This window comes from Daphnia magna, linkage group LG9 (assembly GCF_020631705.1).
Source record: "Daphnia magna isolate NIES linkage group LG9, ASM2063170v1.1, whole genome shotgun sequence".
Taxonomy (NCBI): Eukaryota; Metazoa; Arthropoda; class Branchiopoda; order Diplostraca; family Daphniidae; genus Daphnia; species Daphnia magna.
Window position 1 is genome coordinate 2,771,355 of NC_059190.1, and position 25,426 is coordinate 2,796,780.

General features: G+C 40.6%; 8 protein-coding genes and 1 long non-coding RNA gene across 12 annotated transcripts; 4 read left to right on the plus strand and 5 right to left on the minus strand.

The window, feature by feature from the left end:
• Positions 1-197: 197 nt before the first annotated feature.
• On the plus strand, positions 198-2,422 carry LOC116931043 (adenylosuccinate lyase). Its single transcript, XM_032938528.2, has 9 exons — positions 198-443; positions 500-703; positions 773-897; positions 956-1,113; positions 1,183-1,334; positions 1,399-1,482; positions 1,577-1,801; positions 1,863-1,952; positions 2,074-2,422. The coding sequence occupies exons 1-9, from the start codon at positions 309-311 to the stop codon at positions 2,335-2,337; spliced, it is 1,437 nt and encodes a 478-aa protein (XP_032794419.2). The 5' UTR covers positions 198-308; the 3' UTR covers positions 2,338-2,422.
• LOC116931052 (THAP domain-containing protein 5) lies at positions 2,417-3,427 on the minus strand. The gene is made up of 2 exons (XM_032938541.2): positions 3,208-3,427; positions 2,417-3,131 (listed from the first exon to the last, which is right to left on the minus strand). The coding sequence occupies exons 1-2, from the start codon at positions 3,291-3,293 to the stop codon at positions 2,498-2,500; spliced, it is 720 nt and encodes a 239-aa protein (XP_032794432.2). The 5' UTR covers positions 3,294-3,427; the 3' UTR covers positions 2,417-2,497.
• A 1-nt stretch (position 3,428) lies between these two features.
• On the plus strand, positions 3,429-4,032 carry LOC116931058 (LYR motif-containing protein 4). Its single transcript, XM_032938551.2, has 3 exons — positions 3,429-3,589; positions 3,651-3,771; positions 3,863-4,032. Exons 1-3 carry the CDS (start codon positions 3,507-3,509, stop codon positions 3,920-3,922), a joined length of 264 nt encoding a protein of 87 aa, XP_032794442.1. The 5' UTR covers positions 3,429-3,506; the 3' UTR covers positions 3,923-4,032.
• Positions 4,033-4,074: 42 nt separating this feature from the next.
• On the plus strand, positions 4,075-13,416 carry LOC116931038 (neuroendocrine convertase 1). 3 transcript variants are annotated; one of them, XR_006651467.1, is made up of 20 exons: positions 4,849-5,345; positions 5,487-5,733; positions 5,804-5,901; positions 5,972-6,118; positions 6,199-6,537; positions 6,616-6,828; positions 6,912-7,012; positions 7,079-7,145; positions 7,211-7,359; positions 7,433-7,602; positions 7,682-7,815; positions 7,935-8,075; positions 8,189-8,346; positions 8,804-9,054; positions 9,167-9,424; positions 9,518-9,655; positions 9,770-10,061; positions 10,160-10,975; positions 12,387-12,415; positions 12,516-13,416. XR_006651467.1 is itself a non-coding variant. In XM_032938518.2 (14 exons), exons 2-14 carry the CDS (start codon positions 5,322-5,324, stop codon positions 8,330-8,332), a joined length of 1,974 nt encoding a protein of 657 aa, XP_032794409.2. In that variant the 5' UTR covers positions 4,075-4,216; positions 5,165-5,321; the 3' UTR covers positions 8,333-8,748. The 3 variants fall into 3 exon arrangements, 2 of the variants coding, with proteins under 2 accessions (XP_032794409.2, XP_032794407.2); XM_032938518.2 differs by lacking the exons at positions 8,804-9,054; positions 9,167-9,424; positions 9,518-9,655; ... (2 more) ...; positions 12,387-12,415; positions 12,516-13,416 and adding an exon at positions 4,075-4,216 and having other exon boundaries at positions 5,165-5,345; positions 8,189-8,748; XM_032938516.2 differs by lacking the exons at positions 8,804-9,054; positions 9,167-9,424; positions 9,518-9,655; ... (2 more) ...; positions 12,387-12,415; positions 12,516-13,416 and having other exon boundaries at positions 4,850-5,345; positions 8,189-8,748.
• Positions 8,355-10,585, minus strand: LOC116931047. 2 transcript variants are annotated; one of them, XM_045179200.1, is made up of 5 exons: positions 9,823-10,585; positions 9,466-9,700; positions 9,160-9,279; positions 8,778-9,000; positions 8,355-8,719 (listed from the first exon to the last, which is right to left on the minus strand). In XM_045179200.1, the coding sequence occupies exons 1-4, from the start codon at positions 10,583-10,585 to the stop codon at positions 8,796-8,798; spliced, it is 1,323 nt and encodes a 440-aa protein (XP_045035135.1). In that variant the 3' UTR covers positions 8,355-8,719; positions 8,778-8,795. The 2 variants fall into 2 exon arrangements, with proteins under 2 accessions (XP_045035135.1, XP_032794425.1); XM_032938534.2 differs by having other exon boundaries at positions 8,355-9,000.
• Positions 13,417-13,521: 105 nt separating the features above from the next.
• LOC116931063 lies at positions 13,522-14,170 on the minus strand. Its single transcript, XR_004398714.2, has 2 exons — positions 14,035-14,170; positions 13,522-13,963 (listed from the first exon to the last, which is right to left on the minus strand). It is a non-coding gene; the product is annotated as an uncharacterized LOC116931063 (long non-coding RNA).
• A 301-nt stretch (positions 14,171-14,471) lies between these two features.
• On the plus strand, positions 14,472-21,060 carry LOC116931035 (furin-like protease 2). Its single transcript, XM_045179190.1, has 17 exons — positions 14,472-14,673; positions 15,109-15,396; positions 15,733-15,837; positions 15,941-16,075; positions 16,665-16,799; positions 16,872-17,204; positions 17,266-17,396; positions 17,463-17,770; positions 17,831-18,095; positions 18,160-18,335; positions 18,397-18,790; positions 18,860-19,050; positions 19,118-19,570; positions 19,629-19,926; positions 19,991-20,317; positions 20,384-20,552; positions 20,611-21,060. The coding sequence occupies exons 2-17, from the start codon at positions 15,166-15,168 to the stop codon at positions 20,740-20,742; spliced, it is 3,783 nt and encodes a 1,260-aa protein (XP_045035125.1). The 5' UTR covers positions 14,472-14,673; positions 15,109-15,165; the 3' UTR covers positions 20,743-21,060.
• Positions 21,061-22,852, minus strand: LOC116931048 (ribonucleoside-diphosphate reductase subunit M2). Its single transcript, XM_032938535.2, has 6 exons — positions 22,612-22,852; positions 22,388-22,546; positions 22,189-22,317; positions 21,753-22,131; positions 21,498-21,673; positions 21,061-21,400 (listed from the first exon to the last, which is right to left on the minus strand). Exons 1-6 carry the CDS (start codon positions 22,738-22,740, stop codon positions 21,242-21,244), a joined length of 1,131 nt encoding a protein of 376 aa, XP_032794426.1. The 5' UTR covers positions 22,741-22,852; the 3' UTR covers positions 21,061-21,241.
• A 1,382-nt stretch (positions 22,853-24,234) lies between these two features.
• Positions 24,235-25,144, minus strand: LOC116931057 (40S ribosomal protein S26). Its single transcript, XM_032938550.2, has 4 exons — positions 25,015-25,144; positions 24,612-24,789; positions 24,405-24,538; positions 24,235-24,327 (listed from the first exon to the last, which is right to left on the minus strand). Exons 1-4 carry the CDS (start codon positions 25,015-25,017, stop codon positions 24,283-24,285), a joined length of 360 nt encoding a protein of 119 aa, XP_032794441.1. The 5' UTR covers positions 25,018-25,144; the 3' UTR covers positions 24,235-24,282.
• Positions 25,145-25,426: the final 282 nt, after the last annotated feature.

Consider the following 25,426-nt stretch of genomic DNA (forward strand, 5'->3'; position numbering starts at 1 on the left):
CACATGGATATATGGTGAAAATGCTAAATACTAGAGACTATATCAGTTATTGAGAATAGTGAATCTGAAGTACAAATTACGATTAAAGCTATTGATGTAAAGATATGCACTTATTTCTTTGAACAGATTTAGCGTAGCTTAAGCTTATTTTATAAGCCGCGGGCAGAAGACGGCCTATGAGCAGACGAAAATTAATGTGTTGTCTCTCATTTCATCGTTCATCGTCCATTCCAGTTGAAGTAGTGGAACGCACGAAGTTCCTTTATTTTATCTCTAGCAGTCCAATTTTCAAATACTTTTGTACTGAAATGGATGAATATTCAACGTATAGGAATCCTCTGTCGTCAAGATATGCGTCCGACCAGATGTCTTACAATTTTAGCGATAGGAAAAAGTTTACGACCTGGAGGAAACTGTGGCTTTACCTTGCCAAGGCATCCAAAGTATGTGAGTTTTCCATTTCTTGCCAGAATTCATTCAAATTCAGTATCATGTTTAGGAGCTAGGTCTTGACGTCACTGACGTTCAAATTGCTGAGATGGAATCTCATGTAGATGATGTGAATATCAAAGCGGCAGATGAAGAGGAGAGAAAAATCAAACATGATGTAATGGCTCATCTTCATGTATTTGCCACACAGTGCCCTACAGCTAGTCCCATCATACATTTGGGTGCTACATCATGTTATGTGGGCGATAACACAGTATGATTACATGCACTAAATAAATATGACCACTTGGGCCACATCTAAACACCAGCATTGCTCAAACAGGATTTAATTGTGATCAAGGATGGATTAGACATTCTGCTTCCTAAAATAGCACAAAGCATCAGTAGGCTTGCAAAGTTTGCTGAAGAATATAAATCAATGCCTACCTTGGGATTTACCCATCTTCAGTATGTGATCATCTAGAATTGGTATGTTACACCTCAATTTATACTTTTTTTTTTTCAGGGCAGCCCAGTTAACTACTGTTGGAAAAAGAACCTGTCTATGGATTCAAGATCTACTCATGGACGAAAAGGCTATCCGTGGTGTACGAGATAATCTTCGATTCCGTGGAGTCAAGGGAACAACTGGAACACAAGCATCGTTTCTCCAGTTATTCCAAGGCACGTTTTAAAGGGTCATTCTATTCTTACAGTATAGATAACTTTATAAGATGTGCTGGACTATTTCAGGAGATCACGAAAAAGTCAAACAACTCGATCGTTTAGTCACAAAAATGGCGGGATTTAATCGTTCGTTTATAATATGTGGGCAGACGTACACAAGGAAACTTGATATCGAGTGCGTCAGCGCCTTGAGTAGTTTGGCTGCCTCTGTTCATAAGGTATTTCATTTCCTTTTGTATACATATCAATCTCCATTCTTCTGAAATCAAATTATCATCATAGATGTGCACTGATATACGTTTGTTAGCCTCGAGGAAAGAGATGGAAGAGCCTTTTGAGAAATCTCAAGTTGGTTCAAGCGCTATGGTATGTCTCTTTGTTTTACTCTATTTAAACTTTTTTTCCATTCTGCGTTCATATAATTTTAAAGTTATGATAAAGCCTTTACGCTTAACAATAGCCTTACAAAAGAAACCCGATGAGGTCGGAGCGCTGTTGCTCCCTGGCTCGGCATTTAATCACGCTTGCTGCTAATCCGTTTCACACTGCTGCTAATCAGTGGATGGAGCGTACGTTAGATGACAGCGCCAATAGAAGAATTACCTTAGCAGAGGCCTTCTTAACAGCCGATGCGCTATTACAAATGACCCAAAATATTGCCCAAGGACTTGTTGTATATCCCAAGGTAAGTTGGAATTCTTTGTGCACGGTAATTCTGAAAAATAATATCTTTATGTTATTGACAGGTTATTGAGCGATATATCCAGGAAGAGCTTCCATTCATGGCAACAGAAAACATAATCGTGGCTATGGTCAAAGCAGGTGGAGATCGCCAGGTAACTGTTTACACTATTTAAAATTGTTTTGTCGTGTGGAAGTTCATATAGTATGTTGAATTATTTATTTCAAAGATGTATTGTTCACTGTCAAAAATTATTTTTATCGTTAATTATTAAGGAATGTCATGAGCAAATCCGAGTATTGAGCCAACAAGCCGGAAACGTGGTAAAACAGCAAGGCGGCAATAATGATTTGGTTCAGCGTATTGCTAGTTGCAGTTACTTCCAACCGATCCACGATCAAATACAATGCTTGTTGGACCCGAAAACTTTTATAGGTAGGGCTCCTCAGCAAGTCGATGAATTTCTGCAAGAGGAAGTCGCACCTGTTCTTGCCCTATATCCAGGCCTAACGAGTAATAGCGTGGAATTTAAAGTGTAATAGTAAAGAGGAAAGTTTATTTAACCTTTTCATCCGTTAGACTACTGAATTTTTAAGTTCGCCAATAAAATTCAAGTGGTTACAATCAAAACTGTTTTTATTTGGTTTCATATTTTCCTTATTTAGTTGGGTAAATTTACAAAGTTGTAGAACACATCTCTCAACTGCTGGTGGAGGACTCATTGGTACAAGAACATTGACACAGTGCTGCTAACCTGCTTAAGTTGTGTACTTGTTTCTCAAGGAATGCTACACGCTCTTTAGAACTATTCAGTTTTGTTTTCAGGTCTTCATTGGTCACCTTGAGGCGAATGTTTTCTAAGATTAGTGCTTGACTTGTTGTGGAGCTGCCAGCTCCTTTTGCAGGATCATCTCTAACAAACTCAAAGGACCCAGTGGATTCACCATCTTTCATGTTAACTTCCACTGTAAGTGAGTCTTCTATATCATATTGGAAGTCATTGTTTTCATTATCTTTATCTGGCTGTTCAGACTCATCCACGTCTTCTATGTCTTCTTGCATTGGGATCCACACCAGCGATTGCTTGCTATCTGGCTCGTTTGGAAGCTCTCCAGAGTTTTGCTTTTCTATTTGTTTGCTGTCACTTGTAGGATTTTGTTTCTTAAATGGAACAGCATTATGCACTAGTTTTGGTTTTTTTGCATTTCTGTTAAGGTACTGGTCCCGATGGAAGTGCCTTGAACAAAGAAGAATTCTACCTTTATCTGTAGTCAGATCTGGTGGACATAGCTCAAGCCATTTAAGCATTCTACTAGGATCTCTGTAGGGGAATCTGAGAGAAAATGTGTTAGTTCACCACTTAAATGGACATTTTTATTAATAACAAATATGAATTTATCGATTCGTACTTGTGGAACATGATGGAAGTTTTCCCATTCATAGAAGAATTACAACCAATAGCTACGCATTTTCTACCCATATTTCGTAATGGCATTAATATTTATGTTATTCAAACCGGAAACACTGACTCATAATTTCTATATTCTTATTAAAGCGACAATTATTGGAACAAAAACTATGTGTTCAAATACGGTAAATAAGTAGACGAATTTTTATACGCCATCTAGGGATAAATAAAGATACGAGAACGAAACTGAACACATGTTTTACACCTGAATAGAAATATTACGAAACGTTCCTAGTGTCAATGGCTGCGAAGAAAATGGAAATCCTCAGATTGTACAAGCAACTATTGAGAGAGTCAACCAAGTTCTCGTCTTACAACTTCAGGTAGGTTCCATAATTTCGATTGAGAAAGGAAACACATTTTAAATCTTTATCGCATGTATAGGGAGTATGCACTTATGCGTGTAAAAGATGCTTTTCGCGAAAATAAAAACTTAACAGACCCTGCAGCTTTAGATAAGCAGATAAAGGAAGGGTACAAGAACCTTGCAATCATCAAGAGACAGGTATAACACCATGTTTCTTCATCACTACTAGTTTTCATTTTTAATATAGTTATAAATCACTTACTATTTTCCCTTTTTATCTGCTTTCTAGGTGGTCATCGGACACATGTTTGAACCCCAAAGATTAGTCATAGAAAAACAGTTATCCTGATTTCTAACTATTCCTGTAAACTTTAGGATGTAACTGGTAGAATTTTTTTTACCATTTAAAGTAAGTTAATAATGAATTTTTGAAACGAATAAAAAATTGTTTCTTCAAGACATGTAAAAATGTATTCTCATTTTTATGCTCACTAGGCCATTCATTTGTCAACAACCATCAATTCAAATAAGGGTGTGGAGTGTTTCAATCATTGTTTGGGTGGTCATTGAAATTCAGCAAGCCAGTCACCAATTCAGGATCAGCTGTGTTGATCCAAGAAAAAATGGATCATTAAAGTTTTAGGTAAACTAGTAGTTAACATCAGCTCTTCACGTTTCCGCCACCATTTTGCCGAGTTGAAGGGTCGATTGGTAGAACATATCTACCAGTCGATAGATTAGTTTACTGATGCAAAGTCGGTAGGCAAAATAGGTATTTTGCTATAGTTCTCCTGTTTTGAGCTTCAGATTTTTTTTTTATTGAGACTTGGTTTCTCTTATGATGTATTTTCCTGCTACAGAGATGATGAAATCTCTTTCAGAAACCAGAGGAGAATATATCTGTCTTTGGTTATACATACTTGGGAAAACATAAGGATACTAACTTCCACGCCTTTAGGAAGCTAGATCCCAAAAGAGGTTAGAGTTTCCTCTTCCCAAGAGGAAAAGAGCTAGTTTCCCAAAAAAGGTTTTCGAATGATCAAAACTCATTCATGCAGCGTGTTTGCTAAATTACAGCGAACTGCAGTACTTTCTGCGCATTCAAGTTTTTCCTATAGTCATCGTCTTCAACAAAGGTCAACGCATGGGTCATCATAGCCCCCATCTTATCAAACTGGGTCATTTGTTTTTCATTTCAATTGCATCCTACTATGTAGCTACGGATTATTCTCCAAGATCTAAAACATTGAGAAAAGCACGCACGCTTTGTGACAAAGGATAGGAGACCACGTCACGTCAGCTGTGTGTGCGTCTGTTTCTGTTTCTTTTGCCGTGTTTACCCGAATGTCTACAACAGGTGTTGCGTGACGCAAACATGGCCAAATGAAACATTACGTTTTCTTCTGTTGCCCATCATTCAGTTCCGTGTGGCCAAAGTGGATCTCATTCTCTTGGTTGTCATCATGCCGAGTTTTTTACGACCGTTAATTCTTTTAATTCTGTTCATTGGATTCGCGTCCATCGATGGTCACACTTACGACGAAGCCCGTTCAGTCTCACTGATTAACCAAATTGACCGTTACCACCGTAGTATAGGGGACGAGCTTACCGATGATCAGAGTCTCCTGGGCGATCACGGACACATCGGCAACGACCACGAGGATTTCACTGCCACTGCTCCTTTTACCAATGAATGGGTTGTTGAAATCAAAGGAGGTGCAGACGCAGCTGCAAGACTTGCAGAAGAAATGGGTTTTGAAATACATGGGGAGGTAAAGCATTTTTTTTTTAGAACCTTTCACACGTTCCAATGCAAATGGTTTCTTTACTGTAAACAAAGAAAAACTTATTTCCATAATTTGTTACCCGGGAAAATGTATTCAAATTTTTTAAGGATTTTTTCTTTTTTGTAGGTCCCAAATTTTCGTGACTTCTACCGACTACATAAATCGGATCACCCAAGACGACAACGAGCTCATGCGTCTCATTTGTCCCGCCAACTTACGGATGATGTTCGCGTCTTGTGGGCCGAACAGCAATTCGCAAAGAGGAGACAAAAACGTGGTTACGTTCCTGACTATCCTCCTTTCGAGACCGAAGAATCCACGACATCACAAGATAATCGTCCGCTTATCCGTGTCAAACGAGAATCCTCCGAAAGTAAGATAACCCAGTTTCCCAATCAAAATTCTTCAATTGAACTTAAACGAATGATAATTGAAATTTCCAGGTGATGATGTAACACGCAAAAAGCGTTCTGATATGGAAATGCCGTCAAAGTCACGTCGTCTTTTTAACGATGAACTATGGGATAATCAATGGTACATGGTATGTAGAAAGATCAACAAATGTTCCGTTATTGTTGTCCCAGAAAACAAGTTGATTTCTTGATACGCAGCATGATACGAGAACTATAGCTTCGCTACCTCGATTAGACCTGAATGTTTTGCCCGTCTACGATATGGGCTACACTGGCCGTGGAGTCACCGTCCTAGTCTTAGACGACGGCATAGAAGGCAACCACACTGACATTCGCAATAATTACGTATGAATGTTTTTATTTATTGTTTTTAAAAAATATATATTTGCTATCAATTTTAACTGTCATGTTCTCTATATCCACAGAATGCGAAAATCAGCTACGATATGAACGATGACGATCGGGATCCCACACCACGCTACGGGAAAGGTGCAGTTAACAGTCACGGAACGAGATGTGCTGGAGAAATCGCCATGGAGGCGAATAACAAAAAATGTGGTGTTGGAGTGGCTTTTAACGTCAGCATCGGTGGTGTTCGCATGTTGGATGGCGCTGTCAGTGACCGAGTAGAAGCCTCTTCTCTTTTGTATGCCCTGGAAATAGTTGACATTTATAGCGCATCATGGGGACCAAGTGACGACGGTAAAACGGTCGAGGGTCCAGGCCGTCTCGTCCGTCAAGCTTTACTTCAAGGAGTAACGGAGGCAAGTTAACGAGAAATCCTTAAAAAAAAAAGTGTTACTTAATAATAATAAACAATGGCTCAATTTTTGTAATGCAAGGGGAGAAAGGGAAAAGGAGCAATTTATATTTGGGCTGCTGGAAACGGTGGCCGAGTGCAAGATAATTGCAATTGCGACGGCTATGTCTCTTCCATCTACACTTTGTCGATTGGAAGTGTCTCAGAACAAGGTGATTTCCCCTGGTACGGAGAACAATGCGCATCGACAATGGCAGTCACCTACTCCAGCGGTGCCTACACCGACCAGAAAATAGTAAATTAGATTTCTAGAGAATTGCCCGAGATATTGTTACGTTTGTTCGCACCAATTGCTAATACGAAGTCCTCAATTGACAGGCCACCATCGATCTGAACGACACGTGTACCATGGATCACACCGGGACATCGGCTGCAGCCCCACTAGCGTCCGGAATCATAGCTTTAGCGCTGGAGGCCAAGTAATTTGTTTTATACTTCTCTGTTGTGACAGGAACGGTTTGTTCACATGCAATCTCATTTCGCAGCCCCAATTTGACATGGAGAGATGTCCAGCATTTGGTAGCTTGGACTAGCGAGTACAAACCGCTGGAGGTCGATACAATTCAATATGAAAACTCGTGTTACAGACTTGAATGAATTTTTAAAATTTAATTTAGGATAATATTGAATGGCAAGAAAATGCTGCTGGTATACGTTTCAATTCGCGATTCGGGTTTGGAATGATGAACGCAGCGAAATACGTTCTAGCTGCAATGAACTGGACCAGTGTTCCCGGCAAATCCATTTGCACCACTCTTTCCGATAGGTAGTTGCCTTTAAAAGTCAAAACACTTTTTACATAAAGTTGATTAAGAACCGTTTTTATCGTCATCCATCAGCAATTTACCTGTGCTGTTTACCAACCGAGAATGGGGGGCCGTCACATTTGAGAGCGACGGATGTGCTGGCACTCTGAACGAGGTCAATTACTTGGAGCATGTGGAAGTGATAGTCAATATTGAATATCCAGTACGAGGTCAACTTGAAATCGATTTGATCTCACCTTCAGGTTTGTCCCCCTGCTGAATAGAATTACTTTACATCCTTTCGTAATGAAAGTTTCATTTGAATGCGCTTACGTCATGCAGGGACTCGCACGCAAGTGTTAAAGCCTCGTTCCAAGGATCAATCAAAACTTGGCTTCGTGAATTGGCCATTTATGTCTGTGCACACGTGGGGAGAGAACCCTAAAGGTCAATGGAAATTAATCGCAACTGATGTGGTGAATTTTCTCTTTCTCTTGTATTTCTCTTTTTTTTTTGGGGGGGGTTTACTTTTATATTAAGACCAGCAACAAAGAATTGGCTGTAAATGAACTATGTATGTCGTCATTTGTTGCAGTCGAGCCAAAAACCGAACCTTTTGTCCGGACGCATCGTTAACGCCACTTTAGTCCTGCACGGCACTTCCGCTATGCCGGAATACCGGAAGCATGGCACCAGGATTTATGACGATGCATTCAACCAGCTTTCTTCTCGCTCGGTATTGTATTATAATAGACATACAGTACAAAACATGGTCATTTAGGCATATGCTGCTACATCGATTCCGCAAAGTCATCGATCGAAACTCCTCTTTTTTTATTTTATTTACAGCACGAGGCAACAATAAATAACGAACTGGATGACGAAGACCAGAGGCTCGACATCAGCCAACTGCGTTCCGAAAATCCTAACCTTTCCTGGAAAGATTTGATTGGAGTGAAACTCGCTCGTCATTCATCAGCCAACGCCAATTAATGATTTACCCAAGCGTATGCTATTTTTCATTTGAAATTTGTATTGATTTTCCTTTCTGTTCTAATTCAATCATCGTGTCAAACAACATCAGCTTTAAACCGGATAAGAGTTGGGCGTGGACGACGTTGGACTGGCCCAGTTTTCAACCATTAATTTTTGTTACAGGTTCCCAAACAATGAATAAATAGGAGTTTACGTACATCGAATCAACGTTAAAAAAAAAAAATCTAACAGAAAAAAAAAGAGAGATTTATGAGAACCGACAACAATATGCGTATATCCGGAGACAACGCCCTACGTTCTTATTTGATATGTTATACGAATACGTAATTTTGTTTTTTTTTAATTGTTCACTTGCAATTGCCCTGTCATTCCGTGTGTTGCTATCTAAAAAAAAAAAAATGGCTACCACTATGCATGAATAATCCTATAAATCATAAATTACTCGAGTGCGCATGAAAATTCAAACAGATTCTTCATTCAACGGATATTTGAGGATGGCGGGCGGAAGATGTCGGCTGTAGACACCGATATTGGCACAATGATTGACCACCGCTGCCACCGACTCGAAACGACGTTCAGGCAAGGTGACTAGCGTGAAATCTTTGTTCGGATCGTCAAGCCCAGTGTTGCAGCAAATACGAACGTGCAGAAAACCATTTTCACCTCTGCTTACCACCCATGAAAAAGGCAAGAAAAATTGATTTGAATAATAAAAATAGGTGAGAGTTGTTGATTCTGTTATTTTCCAACCAAATGATTAAGCTTTTTTTTCCCTCTCTTTTGCTATCTCGTTCTCTCTTTTTTTTTGTCCTAATTATACGTACCTGGCAGCTAGAAAGTAGTCGGCATGACTAGCCATCGAGTCCCGCACAAGAAAAGAACCCGCCGGCGCAGGTTTTAGTCGTTTTTCAGCATCTCGTCGCGTGATGGACCCGTGATACCAACTGTTTTGTTGTTGTTTTTTTTTTTCAACATAAAAAAAAAAGCGACGAAGAAAAAATAGGAAATGTGTCACGAATCGTTAGAGCAAAAAAAAAACAAACAAACTTGGCGAATGAATAAGAAAAAGTCGCACTACACGGAAGAAAGGTATTGAAATTTAAAGCACTACAATGTTGAATCAATTATACCTTTGAATTTCAAGCGGAATTGCATCGTCGACTAAATCCTTAAAACCAACAGCAGGTGCAACGAACGGAAGACTCTGCAATGGAGGGAAAGACAGCGTGAGTGAAAGCTGACGGATCGGAGCGCTCGTTTGCGGCTTGAAGATGCCGCTGTTGTTGTTGGTCCCACGGCGCAATTTAGGCATGAGAAAAGGTAAATTCTCTTCCGGTGGCTCGGATGACGAAGACGACAAAAATTCTTGTAATTTGACACACACACACACACACACACACAAAATGTCGAATAATTTCCTTTTTAATTTGGCAGTTAAATCGATAACATGCGAAGGTGCGTCAATACGGATAAACGGATCAAGTTACCTTGACTATTGTCGAGTGAGAGATGGAGTGGCGGTTTGTTCAGCGGTTGAAGAGCTTCGTGAGAGTCGTTTGTAACCAACGAGTTGGCTGATATGGAGATACCACTGTCAGAGCCATTGAACCCCCCAGCACTTCCGCTGGGCCTGCCGCTGATGATGTTAGAGAAAAGAGATTGAGGGCGTCGCCTTGCGGCCGCATGGAACTCGAATGGAACGGCGACCGATGATGGGATAGGAACGGTTGTTGTCGTCAACATTTGACTCGTCTCATTTTCCGACTTGTCGGAAATGGGAGACAGGACGGCCTCACTAACTTTGGTCCTTTGTTTTGGCGACAGGTGGAGCGAGAATCCACGGTGATGATGATGGTAATTATGATGAGAATCGACCGAATGAAACAAATGATGCGTTTGCTGTAGCGATCGTGAACGATTCAAGATCAACCGGCCGTCAAGGTCTTGGGCGGATTCGTCCAGACTGCAAATACTCGTTTGTAAACTGGAAATGTTGGAACGCTGCAGCTGTAACGAGCTTCTGTCGGGCTCCGAATGACCAGTCATGTCAATATTTGGATTGCTGTTCATGCTGGACGTCACCGCTTTTCTGGCTCGGATGACGGCCTGCTGAATTTTACGCACGATCGGATGATTCACGGCCGAGTCAACTTCCTCCGGTGGGTTGTCCGGCTGAGATGTCCAGCAATCGTTTCGTCCATCGAAAAATGATGTCTCGTAAACATACCGAATTTTTACGGCGGAAGCCATCCGCACGAATTGATGTATGTATTTTTTCAAGAATCAAATCTGGAACATGGAAGCTAAAAAATGGCCTAAACAACATGAAAACGGATGTTTGTTTACAACTTTGGTCGGATGGAGGTCGAGAAGAACGTTGTTATTTTACGTAATGCAAAACTTACTGCGGACGGATGAATGATGGATGAGGCAAAGACGAGAGAATACTGTGCTTGTACAAAGCTGCGGCTGCCGCCACGGCCGGGAGCACGACCCGTTATGATGGAGGATGGAAGCAAAGCACGTTGGAACTTGTTCCCACCAATACCTGGCTCCTCATGGGTGAATCATCGGGCTCCCCCGTTCAGCGAAGAAGCTCCTCCCACCCTGACAGCAACCCGACGGGACCAGTCGATGAGGGTGAGTCGACGCCGATCAATACGTCCATCTTGCCTCCTCTTTTCTGTCCCTTTTTTCTCCCTCTTCCATATGGATATGTGTATGCATGTGTGTGTGTAGAGAGAGAAAGAGGGTGAAAATCCGGCAAGGAGGTGTAGGAGGGCTGGGAGGAAATGGGTGATCCTGCGCGCCACAGACTGTGACGACCGGGTTGAGGGGTGGTGGTGACTCACGCTGGATTTCGGGGATCTACTCTCCCTGTTGACGACGTTATCGTTCCTGCCGACGGTTCTTTTCTTATTTTATTTATTTTTTTGTTTTCTTCGCCCTCCCCCTTCTTTTTCACTCTTTCATTTCCTTTCAGGTTTCAGTAGAAGCGAAAAGGGTATCGATTTTGTTCCAGAAGGTCTTCATCTTATTTTTTATTTTTATTTTTTGTCTGACGTGGAAATTTGACGGCTGTTGCCTAGTGTGTAAATCATTGAACATACGATGATTTATCGATTTCCAATGTCTCTAAGTAAATTGCGCTATTCGAAAAGATGTCCGCCCAACAGCTTTCTAACCCAGTTAATGTTCCTTCTCTCGTAAGTGTGTGAAACATTTGACAGGAGCAATCAAGAAAAGGGGGAAAAAAACCCAAAGCCGAGCACGAATAATCAAGGGATGATTGGAGGACGGTATTAAGGGCGACTGCAATAGACAGATGCGTCCATAATAATAAGAGAAACCCGGATGAAGAATGTTATTACTGGAATAAAGACAGCAGACTCTTGTATCTATTTACTGTATCGATCTCAATCTTCTTTCCTTCCTATAAACACATTTCTCGTTCGTAGATGTACATACATCCAGTACCCCATGAGCCAAACTGACAAGTGTGGTTACATCTGGGGCGAAAAACTCAATCGGACCCCCCATCCGCGGCACAGGAAAGGGTCACGATTAGATGAGATCCGTATGCGGAGAAGGATTACGTTGATGGTGTGTTCTCTCAACCAACTGAAAACAGTTGATGAGTACGTAACATCGGTACATGACTGGGAAAAGAATAATAAAAAAAAAAAAAAAGGAAGAGTACCATCATCACGTTTGTCCTTGTCCTAACGCAATTACAAACCGGACGGCTATAGTTTCAGGTTTGGATTAGAGGGGAAAGAAAAAACCCAAAGTTTTGTGTGTACGTCTATAATAAAGGGAGAGTATCCCGACTGTACGGTAGAGAAAGTTGCGTCCTTGATCGCAACGAACCAGTAATGAAACCGACATGAAAATGTCCTTCAATTAAACACACGAAATGGTATATAGTGCAATCTGTACGGTTGCCCTGTTTTTTGTGCTGAACGCAGCCGATTTCGCAAATGTGCTAGTGGTGTACAAGTTAAAATCAAAACAAACTACAAAGAGTTTAACGAAGCATTTCTTTTTACAGGTATTTCCACACCAGACAGCAGCAGACGGGTGAGAATTTTCAAATCTTTTGTTATTTTCAAAAGAGAAAACGGTGACATCAAAGCGCACATTACATACATTCTTTTTTTTTTCTCTCTATTTATTACAGGGTTACTGAGTTTCTTTATGTTATACATCACTGTTACGTGTCGGTATTTCGGGAGGTTAAAAAAACAACATGCGTGACCGGAATCTGATTGAGTCTTTTGCTTTACAATATCTTCCTTCCCCCTTTTTTCCCCTCCTTTGTGTCTATATTTTTGCATTTCTTCTTTTTGTCGGGATATACCAGTTTCCTTTCTAGCTGCGTATTCTCTTCGTGGTACGAAGGAGATGAAGGAGCGGATATCCGCTTCTCGGCGCCACTGCGGGCAAGCGTGATGATGGAATAAAGAGAGGATTCTGCCCAAGGCCTCGTAAGTATATTGCATTATTCCCGTCCGTCCCCGTTTTACCAGTTGGACGATATGAAACGAAGAAAGGAACAAATAGCGAGTTCTAGTCGGTTAGGCATGTAGAATAGAATAAGGGCGACAGTGGCGAAATGTAGTATCACAGTTGTTGGATCTATTATGAAATTCCCTGTTGAGTTGTCTCGCTCTGACAAACCAACTAAAGAGAAAGACAAAAATATTTGCAGAAAAAGATATAATTCTTTATCGCTTTCAGCGAATGCAGCTTTCTTTGTTCTTTCACATTTATCTATGCGTTTGTTTTAGTCGCTCTACTGAACGCGAATGAGATCGTTTTGTAGCGATTGCTTCGTCAATGACCTAGCTGCTAATTTCACTATGTATTGCCGTGCCAGGATTTTTTTTTAAACATCTCTAGGAAGAATCAATCGATCAAGATTACAATCGCCTTTGTGATGTAGCTTTTATTATTCTTAACGATCGTGTTAATCCTTTGACTTGTTTTAGGACCCGTCAAAATCAAGAGCCCGTGAATCATAAAGGCTTAGTTGATATGGTGTGTACTCGAGTGAACGTGAATACAACAGTCACGATTTCCATGGCGTTTGATAGTTACTCTGAAAAACTGGAGAAACAGAGCTATAACAATGGCGCTGTAAATCAAACCAATAAAAAGTAGAAAATGACACGTTTGAGCAGACATCCATATCGAGTTGCTTTATTTTTATCAAGTAAATAACAAGCGCGATGAGAAAAGCTTTGTCACGCTGACAGTTGGTAAACTATACAAAAAGGCCAAACGTTTGGAATTTCATGCCTTGTTTTAGGTATTGTTCGCAAGATGTCCTCGACCCACGTAATCCAGTTTCATGTCACGATACTCTTTTTTTTTGAAAGTGACCTTTTGATCGCCGTGCCGAAATTATAATCTTGATAGGAATAGATAATAGAAAGAACTTTTTATTCTTTTTTAAAACCAGCGTCATCTAGTCCATTGTCCCGAATCAAAAAGAATAAAAAAAGCGTAGATTTAAAGAGACACCAAAATCCCTGGCACCCGATGACGACATTTCAGTGCTGCACAAGTGTCAATAGAACGTGGGTTAACAGAAAGGCTATACGTTTAACATGGCTGGTCCGTTCTCTAACAAATGAAGAACATTAATACACTTTTCTTTAGTGGCGTGTGAAAGTAGGTCCCGTGCCATTGGGTACCTTCCTATAATGACCGTAGCCGAACATACACAGTTTTCGAATGACCTACTCTCTGCCAACGATTGGGCATTAAAATGCGTACTAAACTCAACACAGTGCAAGTTTTCCCCTGCTCCAATGAATCGCGCCTTTTTTAAATAGAAAATTAAATGAAAGATTGAAAAAAATAAATCAGTGAACGTGTTTTAAGAGAAAAATTTCTAAGAGGGGCTGTGTGAGCAATAGTGTGACGTCATGTGAAAGTGGCCAGCAGTTGGCGCTTTTTACGCGGAGGAGGGGAGAAAGAAACCAGAAACCAATGCTGCTACCATTGTGTGTGTATGTATGCAATTTCCATGGCGCTGTCTGCTGCTCTCGGCGAAAGTGAACTTTCGTGAAGGTCCAGCTTAGCTGCAGGGTTCCTTTTTTTTTAGTTTAATATACACAGAAGGAGACCAAGAGAACTGTGGAGAGAGAAAAGAATAATAATAAAGTCTCTCTCTCTTCAGTCTGTGCTAAGATCTGTGTTCGTCGAGTTCTGGAAAACTTTCTACTCCTGCTGTAGAGTTGAAGGTATACGTCAAAACAACAGACGCACCAGGGCAGTGAAGGAATTTGATTCTTCTCTGCAGTAATTTCATCTTCTTGTCACCAAAGAAGGTAAACGATTTCATTCGCTAGCTAACCAATTAAAGTGCTGTTTCCGAAATGAAAACAATTAGTTTGAGTCCTAGAAAAAAAAAAATTATTAAAGAAAGCGGCCGTCAACCAACACTGACAATGTTGACACTTCCTAATGTTGTCAAAACAGATCAAGAAGATTATATGGCGGTCGACAGGATGATGTATGTGCGTTGATCTATGTTGGAAATGGTTAGAAGTGTAGAATCCATTTCAAAAGGAAAAGTGAAAGTTGCTCATGCTCAATAATACATATAAGTGTCCTTTTACAAAAAAAAAAAAAAAAGGAAAATAAATTAGATTTTATAGCCTTGAGCTGACTTACTGTAAAAAAAAAAAGGTTGTTTGGAGCTACTGAAATCTGTTTGATCCAATTTCTCTAAATTCCGCAATATGTTTTGCTTTTTGTTTCAGGCTACCAATGGACTCTGCTTCTTCGTGGTTCTGACCACAAAATCTCAGTAGGAGGGAATGTCTTCCAGACTCAGCTACCAGAGAACTTGTGATACAACAGTGATGTCTGTGATCAAGAAAACGATTTTGCTGGTTATAGTGTACTTCTCCTACTGCTGTGCTAGTTCAATCGTGGAAGAGTCAAATGACTTGATGTACAATAATCAATTTGCAGTGAACATTCCAAATGCTTCTGAAGTGCTAGTCCAGCTCATCGCAGAGAAACATGGCTTTCGAAGTTTGGGCCAGGTAATAATTCACACATGAAGAAAGAAAATGCTCTTAAGAATTCAGCTTGTGTTTAGAAGTGGGGAAAGTCTTGACAAGAGCTCTCTCTGAATGGGGTTTTTTTTTACGTATAAAGACTTTCATTTGAAGTATTCATCATTGGAAAGGAGAAAGTCTATCTACTGTCATTTTCTTTTTCAACCAACATTGGTCTCAACAACTAGTTTTTATCTTGTAAACCAGATCTCCTTTTGGGGGGTCCTTGAAATCCAGTTTTTAAGCTGTCTGGTTTCCAGCTTGCTGTTCAAGCTGTTTGGTTCGGTGCTGTATAATTTACATCCTTTCTACCATACACAGGTTGGATCTCTGGATGGGTACTTTTTATTCGAACACGATCATGTCCACAAGCGGTCGGCCGACCCAAGCGGCCTTCACCACGAAAAACTCGTCAACGAACCGGGAGTATGTGTGATCTGACACTTTCTTCTTTCACAGTTAAAGAACACCTTGACTAGACCTGTATATATAAATATGCCCTTTTTTTTTTACGAACGAATTACAACAGGTTGTATGGGTAGCGCAGCAATTCGAGAAGAAGCGGTATAAGCGAGATTTTGCGTCTCGTGCAGGTATCAGCAATTTCGCCTTGGGTAAAGGAAGTGAATTTCCCGATCCATTTTACCGAGAACAATGGTATTTGGTAAGTAATTTTTTTTTGCATCAATCTTGTTTATTTCCTATTTTTGCGTGGCGGTTTTTTTGCTACCGGTGTTTCCTCGTCTGGTTGCCACCAAGGGCACTGCACCGTGAAATTTTTCGACAGGTCCGCGTGGTGGGTGTTTACGTAACGCCACATGCCTGCATAAGCACCGAAACAAGCGCGAAGAATAAGTGGAAAAAAAAACAGAGGGTTCGGATTCTTTGAGATTTTACGCTAGAGTAAAAAGAGTCAAGTCGAATGTTTCGTGCGAGTTTCAGTGGAACAGTTTCGAGACAGATAAAAAATGGGGAAATACAGTAAAATGGCACGGATTGAAAATTGTACGGGAAAGCTGCTCTGTCAGAAATATTTTATTCGTGGGACTAGAAGGACACATCATTGAATGTTTGCGTGGCACCAAAATGGCATTCAAGGTTAACGAAGCGGAACACCTTCAAGGACCCCAAATAGAGCAGAAACTCGATTCGACTTTCATTGATTATCGCTTTTTCGTTGTGCAAGCCACTTAACTGTTTTACTTGATTTACATTTTTTTTTTGTTTGGTTTTGTTATTGTTATGTGAAACAGCACGGTGGAAGTCAGGAAGGCTTCGACATGAATGTTATACCCGCCTGGCGGAAAGGTTACTCAGGCAAAGGAATTGTCGTTTCTATTTTGGACGATGGCATTCAAACCAATCACCCCGATCTCGCCCAAAATTACGTAATTGAGCCTTGACCATTATTACTTTTGTTGCAATTGTAAACGTAATTTTGTACTTTCTGAAATTGAAAGGATCCGTTGGCCAGCTCGGATATTAATGACAACGATAGCGATCCCATGCCCAGAGACAATGGCGATAATAAACATGGGACGAGATGCGCTGGCGAAGTAGCTGCTGTCGCTTTTAATTCGTATTGCGGCGTAGGCATCGCATTTAATGCCAGTATCGGTGGCGTGCGGATGCTTGACGGCACAGTTAACGATGCCGTTGAGGCACGAGCGCTCAGCCTTAATCCTGACCATATCGACATTTACAGCGCCTCATGGGGACCGGAAGATGATGGTAAGACGGTAGATGGGCCGGGTCCGCTTGCCAAACGTGCCTTCATCAACGGAATCATGAAGGTAATTCATGAATTTTCTTGTTGTTTTTTTATTTACGACTTATCTGAATGAATTATACCAGGGACGAAAGGGCAGAGGATCGATCTTTGTTTGGGCTTCGGGTAACGGCGGCCGCCATGATGATTCTTGCAATTGTGACGGGTATACGAACTCCATCTTTACTTTGTCCATATCGAGCGCCACTCAAGGAGGGTATGTCTATTGAACGCTTTAATCAAGTTAAGTGGATTTGCTAACAAAGAGTCTTTATGAGGATAGATTCAAACCATGGTATCTCGAAGAGTGTTCCTCCACTTTGGCAACGACCTACAGCTCTGGACGACCTGATGTCGATCGATCCATCGCCACGGTCGATATGGACGGCTCACTTCGGCCGGAATTTCTTTGCACTTCAGATCACACGGGCACATCTGCTTCCGCTCCCTTAGCAGCTGGAATTTGCGCCTTGGCGCTAGAAGCCAATTCTAACCTCACCTGGCGTGATATGCAACATCTGGTCGTATTTACGTCCAGGCCGGATCCACTTCATGATAACGGCTGGGTTACTAATGGCATTGGCAAAAAAGGTAATATATTGATATGATTGATTTTTTCATTTCAATTTTCAAAATTATTTTTTGTGACAGTGAGCCATAAATTTGGTTATGGCCTCATGGATGCCTCAGCCATGGTGACGTTGGCTGAGCAATGGACTAACGTGCCTCCGCAACATGTCTGCCAAACACCTGCTGATCAAAGCGACAGGCTCATTCCCAGCGGCTTTGGACAGAAATTGGAAGTTGTGGTAGAGACAGATGCCTGCGCCGGATCCGCTCACGAGATCCGTTTCTTGGAACACGTTCAATGCAGAATTTCGCTCCGATTTGCTCCCCGTGGAAATCTCCGAATTCGGTAGGAAGGTTTTTTTGTTTAATGTTGGATTCGTTCGAAGTTTAATTATGTTATGTCCATTTAGATTGACTTCACCATCGGGAACACAGTCGGTGCTCTTATTTGAAAGACCCCGTGATGTCCTTGATTCATCCTTTGACGATTGGCCGTTTATGAGCGTCCATTTTTGGGGTGAAAGGGCTTCTGGAAGATGGAAGTTAGAGATTTTAAATGCTGGAGTAAAGCGTGTCAACAAAGCAGGTAAAATTCCCCGTTTACATTTGATTGAAAGTTATAACCGTTTCGATTGTTTTGATCCCAGGAATATTGAAAAAGTGGCAACTTGTGTTCTATGGGACGGATACGAATCCCATTCGTTTACGTTCGCTTCAAACACCGCGTCCCACATTTCCTAACCTTGGTGGTGGGGCAGCGACTATCGGTCGAGATGTCCACCGATTAACAGCCCCGCCGTCGGTGGCGACGCCATTTGCTCCCACATTTAAAAGCGTCGGCCATGTTCCTAATCCAACCGGTGGCCAATTATTCTTTCCGGGCAACCCAGGATTTCGTCCGTCTAATTTCCCCAATACGGGCTACCCGGACTTCCTCCAGTTTGCCGGAAGCCAGCCTGTAACTTACAGCGCTGCATTGGAAGCTACGCAACCTTCCAACGTAGGAATAAAAAACAACTGCCCCAACTTTAGCCTCGACGGGTATTTAAAATTGATTATGTAAATTGGTTTTACTTTGTTTTTTATTTCGTAAACGTTCTCGTTTGGCAGAAATTGCGTCGATGCCTGCCCACCGACAGGATATTACGTCTCACCAGAAATGGTTTGCTTGAATTGCCACAGTTCTTGTCGTAACTGCACTGGGGCAGAACCCCATCAGTGTCTCTCATGTGCACCCCAATTCAGTCAAATAATCGATAAAAATCTTTGCGTGGAACATTGCCCTGATGGATATCACATGGGTATAGTCTTTCGTTTTTTAATACGCTCTTCATGCAGATGAATAAGACCCTTCATTTTCTTTTCTAGATGAGACGAAGATGATGTGTATTCCCTGCCAACCCCAGTGCAATACGTGTAACAGTGCGCTTGAATGTTCTAGCTGTGAATTCCGCTTTGTTATTCATGACGGCCAATGCCTGCCTTCTTGTCTACCTGGCTATTACGAGACCGACGATTATGCTTGTGCACCATGCGATACCAGTTGCTCGACATGTCGTGGGCCTCATCAGGACCACTGTGTTACCTGTGCTGATTCATTCTCAGAATTTAACGGATCGTGTATTCAACGCTGCCCAGAGGGTTTCTGGAGCCATGGGTTGTCTGGTAGCAAACAATGTTTACCTTGTCCGCCGGGTTGTGAAGCCTGTTCTTTGAAAGAGAATGGCTTTGATCTTGTATGTAGCAGATGTGCTGACCAATGGGTCCTTGACGTTTCCACTCTTCTGTGTCTAAATCCTTCAGCAAACATCTGCCCTGAAGGTCTGTTTTATGAACCAATTAGTGCTGAAATGATAGACTAATCTTTCTATTTGCGTAGGCGAATATGTCGTAGAAGGCAAGTGTTACCCCTGCCACGGTTCTTGCAGTGAATGCAGTGGTTCTTCTAGCTCTCAATGTACTCACTGTTCGAACCGCACCATGCATCTTGGATCGTGTCTAGAATCTTGCCCGCAAGGCACATTTGTTGAAGCTGGTTCTGTAGATTCGAGGCACATTGAATTCTGTCGGCCTTGCCCGCATGCTTGTGCTCAGTGTGACAGTATGGATCATTGCACAGAATGCCTAGGAGCGCTTCATTTGCAGAATGGCCGATGCCTTGCCTCATGCGAAGATGGGTAATGCACAGAAAACTTGTTTAGTCCCCTTGCTATTAATCTAAATGGTTTCAACTCTGTGCAGGTATTATAGTGACCGGGGAGTCTGCGTAAGGTGTCATGGAAGTTGCGCATCGTGTAGCGGACCATTAGCCACCGACTGTACACGCTGCGCCAACAGCTTTTCTTGGCTGCAGCATCACTGCCTTTCACAATGTCATTTGGGTCATTATAACATATCTCTTGGCTCGTTAATCGCGACGGAATTTCAGACGCCCTCAAAGATGAATCAGTTTCTCTGCGCTCGTTGCCACGCCTCTTGCCAGATGTGCGAAGTAAGCCCGCTCAATTGCCTATCCTGCTCTGATGGATTTGTCTGGAACAACAGCACTTGTATTCCTGCCTCAGTCGAGTAAGTGTCCTTACTTTCTCTCTTGTTAGAATACGCTTTAAATGGTGTTTGTATTTGTTCGTCTAGAGCGAGAATATTTGAAATCCCGTTGGTCGAGTTTGTCAAGGAGTCCGAAGGACGAGGCATCCGGGCAAAAGACAATGTGGAACCAGGCCATTTTATCAGTGCTTCCCATTGGTTATTTGGAGTGGCTGCAAGTTTTATTGCTGGTCTTATTGTCGTCCTGGCAATTCAGGTATGTTTCTTGTAAATTTTGTTAGTTGTTCGGTATAATTATAGTAATTTTTCTGCAGGTAAAATCACGCTCGAAGAAATATTCCCGAGTTCCGTTATCGAGTTCCGAAAATGATCACGAAACCGGGCATGAGAAGTTGCTTTTCGCATCCGACGAGGACGAGAGCGATAATACGTATCCTAAAGTTTGAATAGACAAAATACTTTCAACTGTGCAATCTGTGTAATGCGTAGCACACAGAAATGCCATGACGATCTTTTGGCTAGTTTCCCGACCAAAGGCGAAATAAATTTTTAGCCTCTTAAAATAAATGGCTAATATTTGCCAGTGACAATCAGTCACGTAAAAATGGGATTTCGAAACTTTATTGCTGCTATCCATTCAGTTGTTACTTTAAAACAAGTAATGTGATGTTATTGTAAAGTTGTGTTGATATTGGACGAATTGCGTGTTCATACGCTGACGCATTTTCCGTAATGTTGGATAAATACAAACATTTCCACAAAGATTTTCATACGTCACAGTTTATTACGGTAAAAAACGACATCAATAATTGGCAGCGCCATGGTTTCAAGGGTTTGGCGATATTCGAACAGGTGATCAGTAAAATTTGTACGGGGAATTGGCACATTTGATAAAAAGAGAAAACCATTCAGTGAAGAACTGTTGTGTCGACATTGCCAACGGAGTTAAAAATCTTCATCAAGTGTGAAAACATGGGCACCGTTACCCTTGCTGTTCATCACGCCTGCCTTCTGATATTCACCAACTTTTTTCTCAAAAAAATTTGTTTTCCCCTCAAGCGAAATGTGTTCCATGAAATCAAATGGATTTTCGACTTTGTATAGCTAGAAAAAATTTAAAAAAAATTAATTATAAAAATTAAATAGATAAATAAAACGATTGTGAAAGATTAATATGAAATGGCAAACAACTAGCCTTTACCTTTCCACATCCAAGTTCAAGCAAAAGACGATCGGCAACAAATTCGATGTACTGACGCATTAGCCTGCAGTTCATTCCAATCATTTCAACGGGCAGTGCATCGGTGAGGAATTCCTGTTCGATTTTGACGGCGTTATTTACGATTTCGACAACACGTTCTTTGGAAGGTTTACTGACTGTAAAGAAAAGTATTGTTTTTTTTTATTTTTAATAGCCAGAAGTTCGTAAAATTATTAAATATTAAAATCCTTTTACCTAAATGTTTGAACATAACGCATGCAAAATCGCAGTGCAGACCTTCATCTCTAGAAATCAGTTCGTTGGAGAATGTCAGTCCTGGCATCAAACCTCGCTTTTTAAGCCAAAATATCGCAGCAAAGGACCCAGAGAAAAATATGCCTTCCACAGCAGCAAAAGCTACAATTCTTTCACTGTAAGGTGCATCTCTGTTGCCAATCCATCTCATGGCCCAATCAGCCTTCTTCGCAACACAAGGCATTGTCTCAACAGCGTTGAAAAGTTTCATCCTTTCAGCAGAATCCTTGATGTAGGTTTCAATTAACAGGCTGTACATCTCTGAGTGGATATTTTCCATGGCTATTTGGAAACCATAGAAACAGCGAGCCTCAGGTACCTTTACTCAAAATTACATTTAGGAATGTGTAATTGGAGCTATATATTTTAAAATTACCTGGACTTCCTGAGCAAACCGTTCAACAAGATTTTCATTTACGATTCCATCAGATGCAGCAAAAAATGCTAAGACATGAGAAATGAAGTGCTTTTCATTAGGTTGAAGTTTATCCCAGTCGTTCAAGTCCTGTAATAACACAAGCTTAATTTTCTTGTCCAACATTGCATTGCAATTGCATAGATTAAATGTGGTTTACCTTGGAAAGGTCAACTTCTTCAGCAGTCCAAAATGAGGCTTCAGCTTTTTTGTACATTTGCCAAATATCATGATACTGGATAGGGAACAACACAAATCGGCTGGGATTAGGACGGAGCAGAGGCTCATTCTGGTCGGCAACTTTGGTTTGTACCGATTTCTATGGATGAAAGAGTAAGAAAATACTTAGTGAGGGGAATACATTTCTACTTGGAATTATGTTACCTCAACTTGCTTTGTCGGCAACACATTTTCGTCATGAGGCTGCAAGATTTTTTGGCCAGACATAGTACTACGGTTTTCTTTGTTGTCAGATGTGCTCAGATTGTCGAAACGTTCAGAAAGAAAAGACATTTTAGTAATAAACTTTAAAAATTTTTCCTTAAAACACTAGCAGATTGGGTACTCGCGTGTCACTTCCTTCGAAGACTAACAACGTTTTGGCGCCGAAATCATCTTATATAGCTTGGATTACGTTAACCATAGGCCCGTCAGGTCTCTTTGGCGATTGATTGCCTAACGCGCCATCTACCCTTGAATAATTTTTATATTGGTAAAATGCTAATTGTGCTTTTATTCGTTACAGGAACCTACGATGGGAGCTCACTTGTCATTTCTATCAGTTTTTTCGTTTAAGCTGCTGAGAAAGGCTATACTAAGTTGGATGATGTGCTCATGTACATTCAAATTGATGCATGTGTCTGAAGCACTAAAATGAAGAGTCTGGAGGCCTTGATTATAGAAGAAGTTTTGGCGCGAAAAGCTGTTTGTCCTATTAAGTCAATGGACTTGGTCAAGATTGCGTAATAGCTTAAAAAAACAGCTAAAAGCAAAAAACATACAATGCTTTTTGTATTTGGTACTAGAATTTTAAGCTAGAATTATCTATAATTTTGGTTTTATCCGACTTACTATAAAAAGGTACTGCCAATATAAAGCGAAGCTGAAAAAAAACATGCGTTTTACGTGTGTCGCGACAGTAGCTTCCGGTTGTAAGCAGGGTCTCAGGTAATCGGGGCCGAGCGTTAAGGCTTTGTGTTTTTAATGCAAATGGCTGTTAATAATTATTTTATTTTTAGCTTCCTAAAACGTTTCTCCGTGGTTTTTAAAGCTTTATTGTCTTTGTCACGGGTTCACCATTGCACTAAAATTCTAACCTATTTTAATTTGTGTCTTTTTTCGAACCAGGAAAACATTTTTATAAATTGGAGCGGTAATCGTGGAATTCTTTGTTAATTTACAGATTTAAAAAAGAGACTGGCGAATTATCCTTATTTTTTTTTTGTCTTAAGGATGTACGTTTTAAACTTATCATTTACACGAGACTTCACCCTACTGACTTTAAAGTTTGTTGTGTAACAAAATCCACCCTAACCCAGACCTCGTATCCCAGTATTGTTAGTCAGCAACCTAAATAATCAGAATTTGCTGACAACCTATCTCCAAATATCAATCACCGGATTAAGGACCGTTTTTTAGCTTCGATAAAGCTGGGCCCTTTATTCGATATAATTCTCATGTAAACTGTAAACGAACCCTTTTTACCAACATGCATTTTCTGCAATTGTCTTCGTTAAAAATGATGTCAACCACTCAAGGTTTTTTAATTTTTTCAATCTCTTATTTAGTTTTATTTTGAGCATCGCATCAAATTGTATCTCGTATTTAGACAAAAGTCTTATTACCGTCATTAATGACTTAGTCAGAAATCAAATTATCTGTATTAGTAGAAAAATATGATAGCTTAAAGCCAGCTCAGTATTTAAAAAGAACTTATTACCATCATATGAAAAATTGTTAGATTTTTTCAATAATATCTGTACATAGAAAAATTGTTAAACAAGAAGACTGATCAGAATGCAATGTATTCAATCATCTGACCACAATTAGAAACTTTTAACGACGTTGGGCGGGGTTATTTCCCTGTCCTGGTCTGTTGTCCTGGAAATTAAATTAAATCAGTTTCAATACTAGCAGATAAATATTAAAAAAAAATAAAATAAAAAAATTTTACTCACAGGTCGATTGGGGAACCTTGGTGGAGGCGTCCTGATCTTACGGTCTTCACGTGAGCGATTGCGTACTACCTTCGAGTGGATGGCACATGAAACACAGTAGTGGAGCTTAGCATAAAGCTTGGGCAAAGCAATTGCTACATTGGAAATATAAATGATCCTTTTATTAGGTTATGAACAAATGTAAATGTTTACTATTGCAAAACTTACAAGCAAAAGCACTGGCATCAGTGATATCACGAACAGCAGCAGCTTCTACAATATTACGAATGACAAATTTCTTGATAGCCTTATCCTTGGCTACACAGCGAGCACAGTTGGTGCAGCGAACAGCACTAACGTGTCCACGGCCATGTTTGGAACGTCCACTATTACGGCGTTTGCTGGTCTAGAAAAGAAACATAAAGAATAGAAAAAACATGAATGTTAAACCTGCCCGGTCAGTCACTGAACGTGTGCTACTCGTAGGGAATTAAGAGTGTTTCCATTTAATTTTACAACAGAAGATGTTAATTATCAGTGAAAATTTAAAAGATACAATTTCTAATTTTCATACAAACACTTTCCTAAACCTTAATAATGCCAATAAAGCAGAACTTGTCAAAAAACATACCATTCTCACGCTAGTGAAAACCTCAGAGGAATGGCTGATGGAAACTGAAGGGGATGAAGAAGAGGCATGACGGCAACGTTGCAACTTCCTTTGGCAAGAAATGCACGATTTACAAATATAAGAATAAGATAAAATGAAGTAAATTAACTACGAATTACTCCAATAATATCAGAAAAAGCTGAATTTAAAAAAATGTTTCGACATCAATTGGTAAAATGACGATGATGGCCGGCTTAAAAATAAAATGTTTTAAAAATAAGTAATAAACATGGCAGCTGTGCGAAATTTATTGTGACAACAGAATAATAGTCTGAATTTTGAAAGTAAAAAAAAAAAAACAACAAAAAAAACAGGGAAAAATGTGGCGCTTAATCAAGACTGCATAATAGAGGGATAGAGGTGAACAGTTGAT

Coding starts and splice junctions, on each gene's coding strand:
- LOC116931043 (XM_032938528.2), top strand. CDS start 309: ATGGATGAATATTCAACGTATAGGAATCCTCTGTCGTCAAGATATGCG. Junction 1,114..1,182: donor GTTTCTCCAGTTATTCCAAG/GCACGTTTTAAA, acceptor GGACTATTTCAG/GAGATCACGAAAAAGTCAAA. Junction 1,802..1,862: donor GACTTGTTGTATATCCCAAG/GTAAGTTGGAAT, acceptor TGTTATTGACAG/GTTATTGAGCGATATATCCA.
- LOC116931052 (XM_032938541.2), bottom strand. CDS start 3,293: ATGCCATTACGAAATATGGGTAGAAAATGCGTAGCTATTGGTTGTAAT. Junction 3,132..3,207: donor ACTTCCATCATGTTCCACAA/GTACGAATCGAT, acceptor ATTTTCTCTCAG/ATTCCCCTACAGAGATCCTA.
- LOC116931058 (XM_032938551.2), top strand. CDS start 3,507: ATGGCTGCGAAGAAAATGGAAATCCTCAGATTGTACAAGCAACTATTG. Junction 3,590..3,650: donor TTCTCGTCTTACAACTTCAG/GTAGGTTCCATA, acceptor TCGCATGTATAG/GGAGTATGCACTTATGCGTG. Junction 3,772..3,862: donor TTGCAATCATCAAGAGACAG/GTATAACACCAT, acceptor TCTGCTTTCTAG/GTGGTCATCGGACACATGTT.
- LOC116931038 (XM_032938516.2), top strand. CDS start 5,037: ATGCCGAGTTTTTTACGACCGTTAATTCTTTTAATTCTGTTCATTGGA. Junction 6,538..6,615: donor TACTTCAAGGAGTAACGGAG/GCAAGTTAACGA, acceptor TTGTAATGCAAG/GGGAGAAAGGGAAAAGGAGC. Junction 7,360..7,432: donor TGCACCACTCTTTCCGATAG/GTAGTTGCCTTT, acceptor GTCATCCATCAG/CAATTTACCTGTGCTGTTTA.
- LOC116931047 (XM_045179200.1), bottom strand. CDS start 10,585: ATGGCTTCCGCCGTAAAAATTCGGTATGTTTACGAGACATCATTTTTC. Junction 9,280..9,465: donor ATTCCGCTTGAAATTCAAAG/GTATAATTGATT, acceptor ACAACAAAACAG/TTGGTATCACGGGTCCATCA. Junction 9,001..9,159: donor GACTACTTTCTAGCTGCCAG/GTACGTATAATT, acceptor GGTGGTAAGCAG/AGGTGAAAATGGTTTTCTGC.
- LOC116931035 (XM_045179190.1), top strand. CDS start 15,166: ATGTCTTCCAGACTCAGCTACCAGAGAACTTGTGATACAACAGTGATG. Junction 16,076..16,664: donor ACCGAGAACAATGGTATTTG/GTAAGTAATTTT, acceptor TATGTGAAACAG/CACGGTGGAAGTCAGGAAGG. Junction 19,571..19,628: donor AGCAAACATCTGCCCTGAAG/GTCTGTTTTATG, acceptor CTATTTGCGTAG/GCGAATATGTCGTAGAAGGC.
- LOC116931048 (XM_032938535.2), bottom strand. CDS start 22,740: ATGTCTTTTCTTTCTGAACGTTTCGACAATCTGAGCACATCTGACAAC. Junction 22,318..22,387: donor AAGAAGTTGACCTTTCCAAG/GTAAACCACATT, acceptor GTGTTATTACAG/GACTTGAACGACTGGGATAA. Junction 21,674..21,752: donor CGTTATGTTCAAACATTTAG/GTAAAAGGATTT, acceptor TTTTCTTTACAG/TCAGTAAACCTTCCAAAGAA.
- LOC116931057 (XM_032938550.2), bottom strand. Junction 24,539..24,611: donor TGATGCCAGTGCTTTTGCTT/GTAAGTTTTGCA, acceptor TTTCCAATGTAG/CAATTGCTTTGCCCAAGCTT. Junction 24,328..24,404: donor CAAGGTTCCCCAATCGACCT/GTGAGTAAAATT, acceptor TTTAATTTCCAG/GACAACAGACCAGGACAGGG.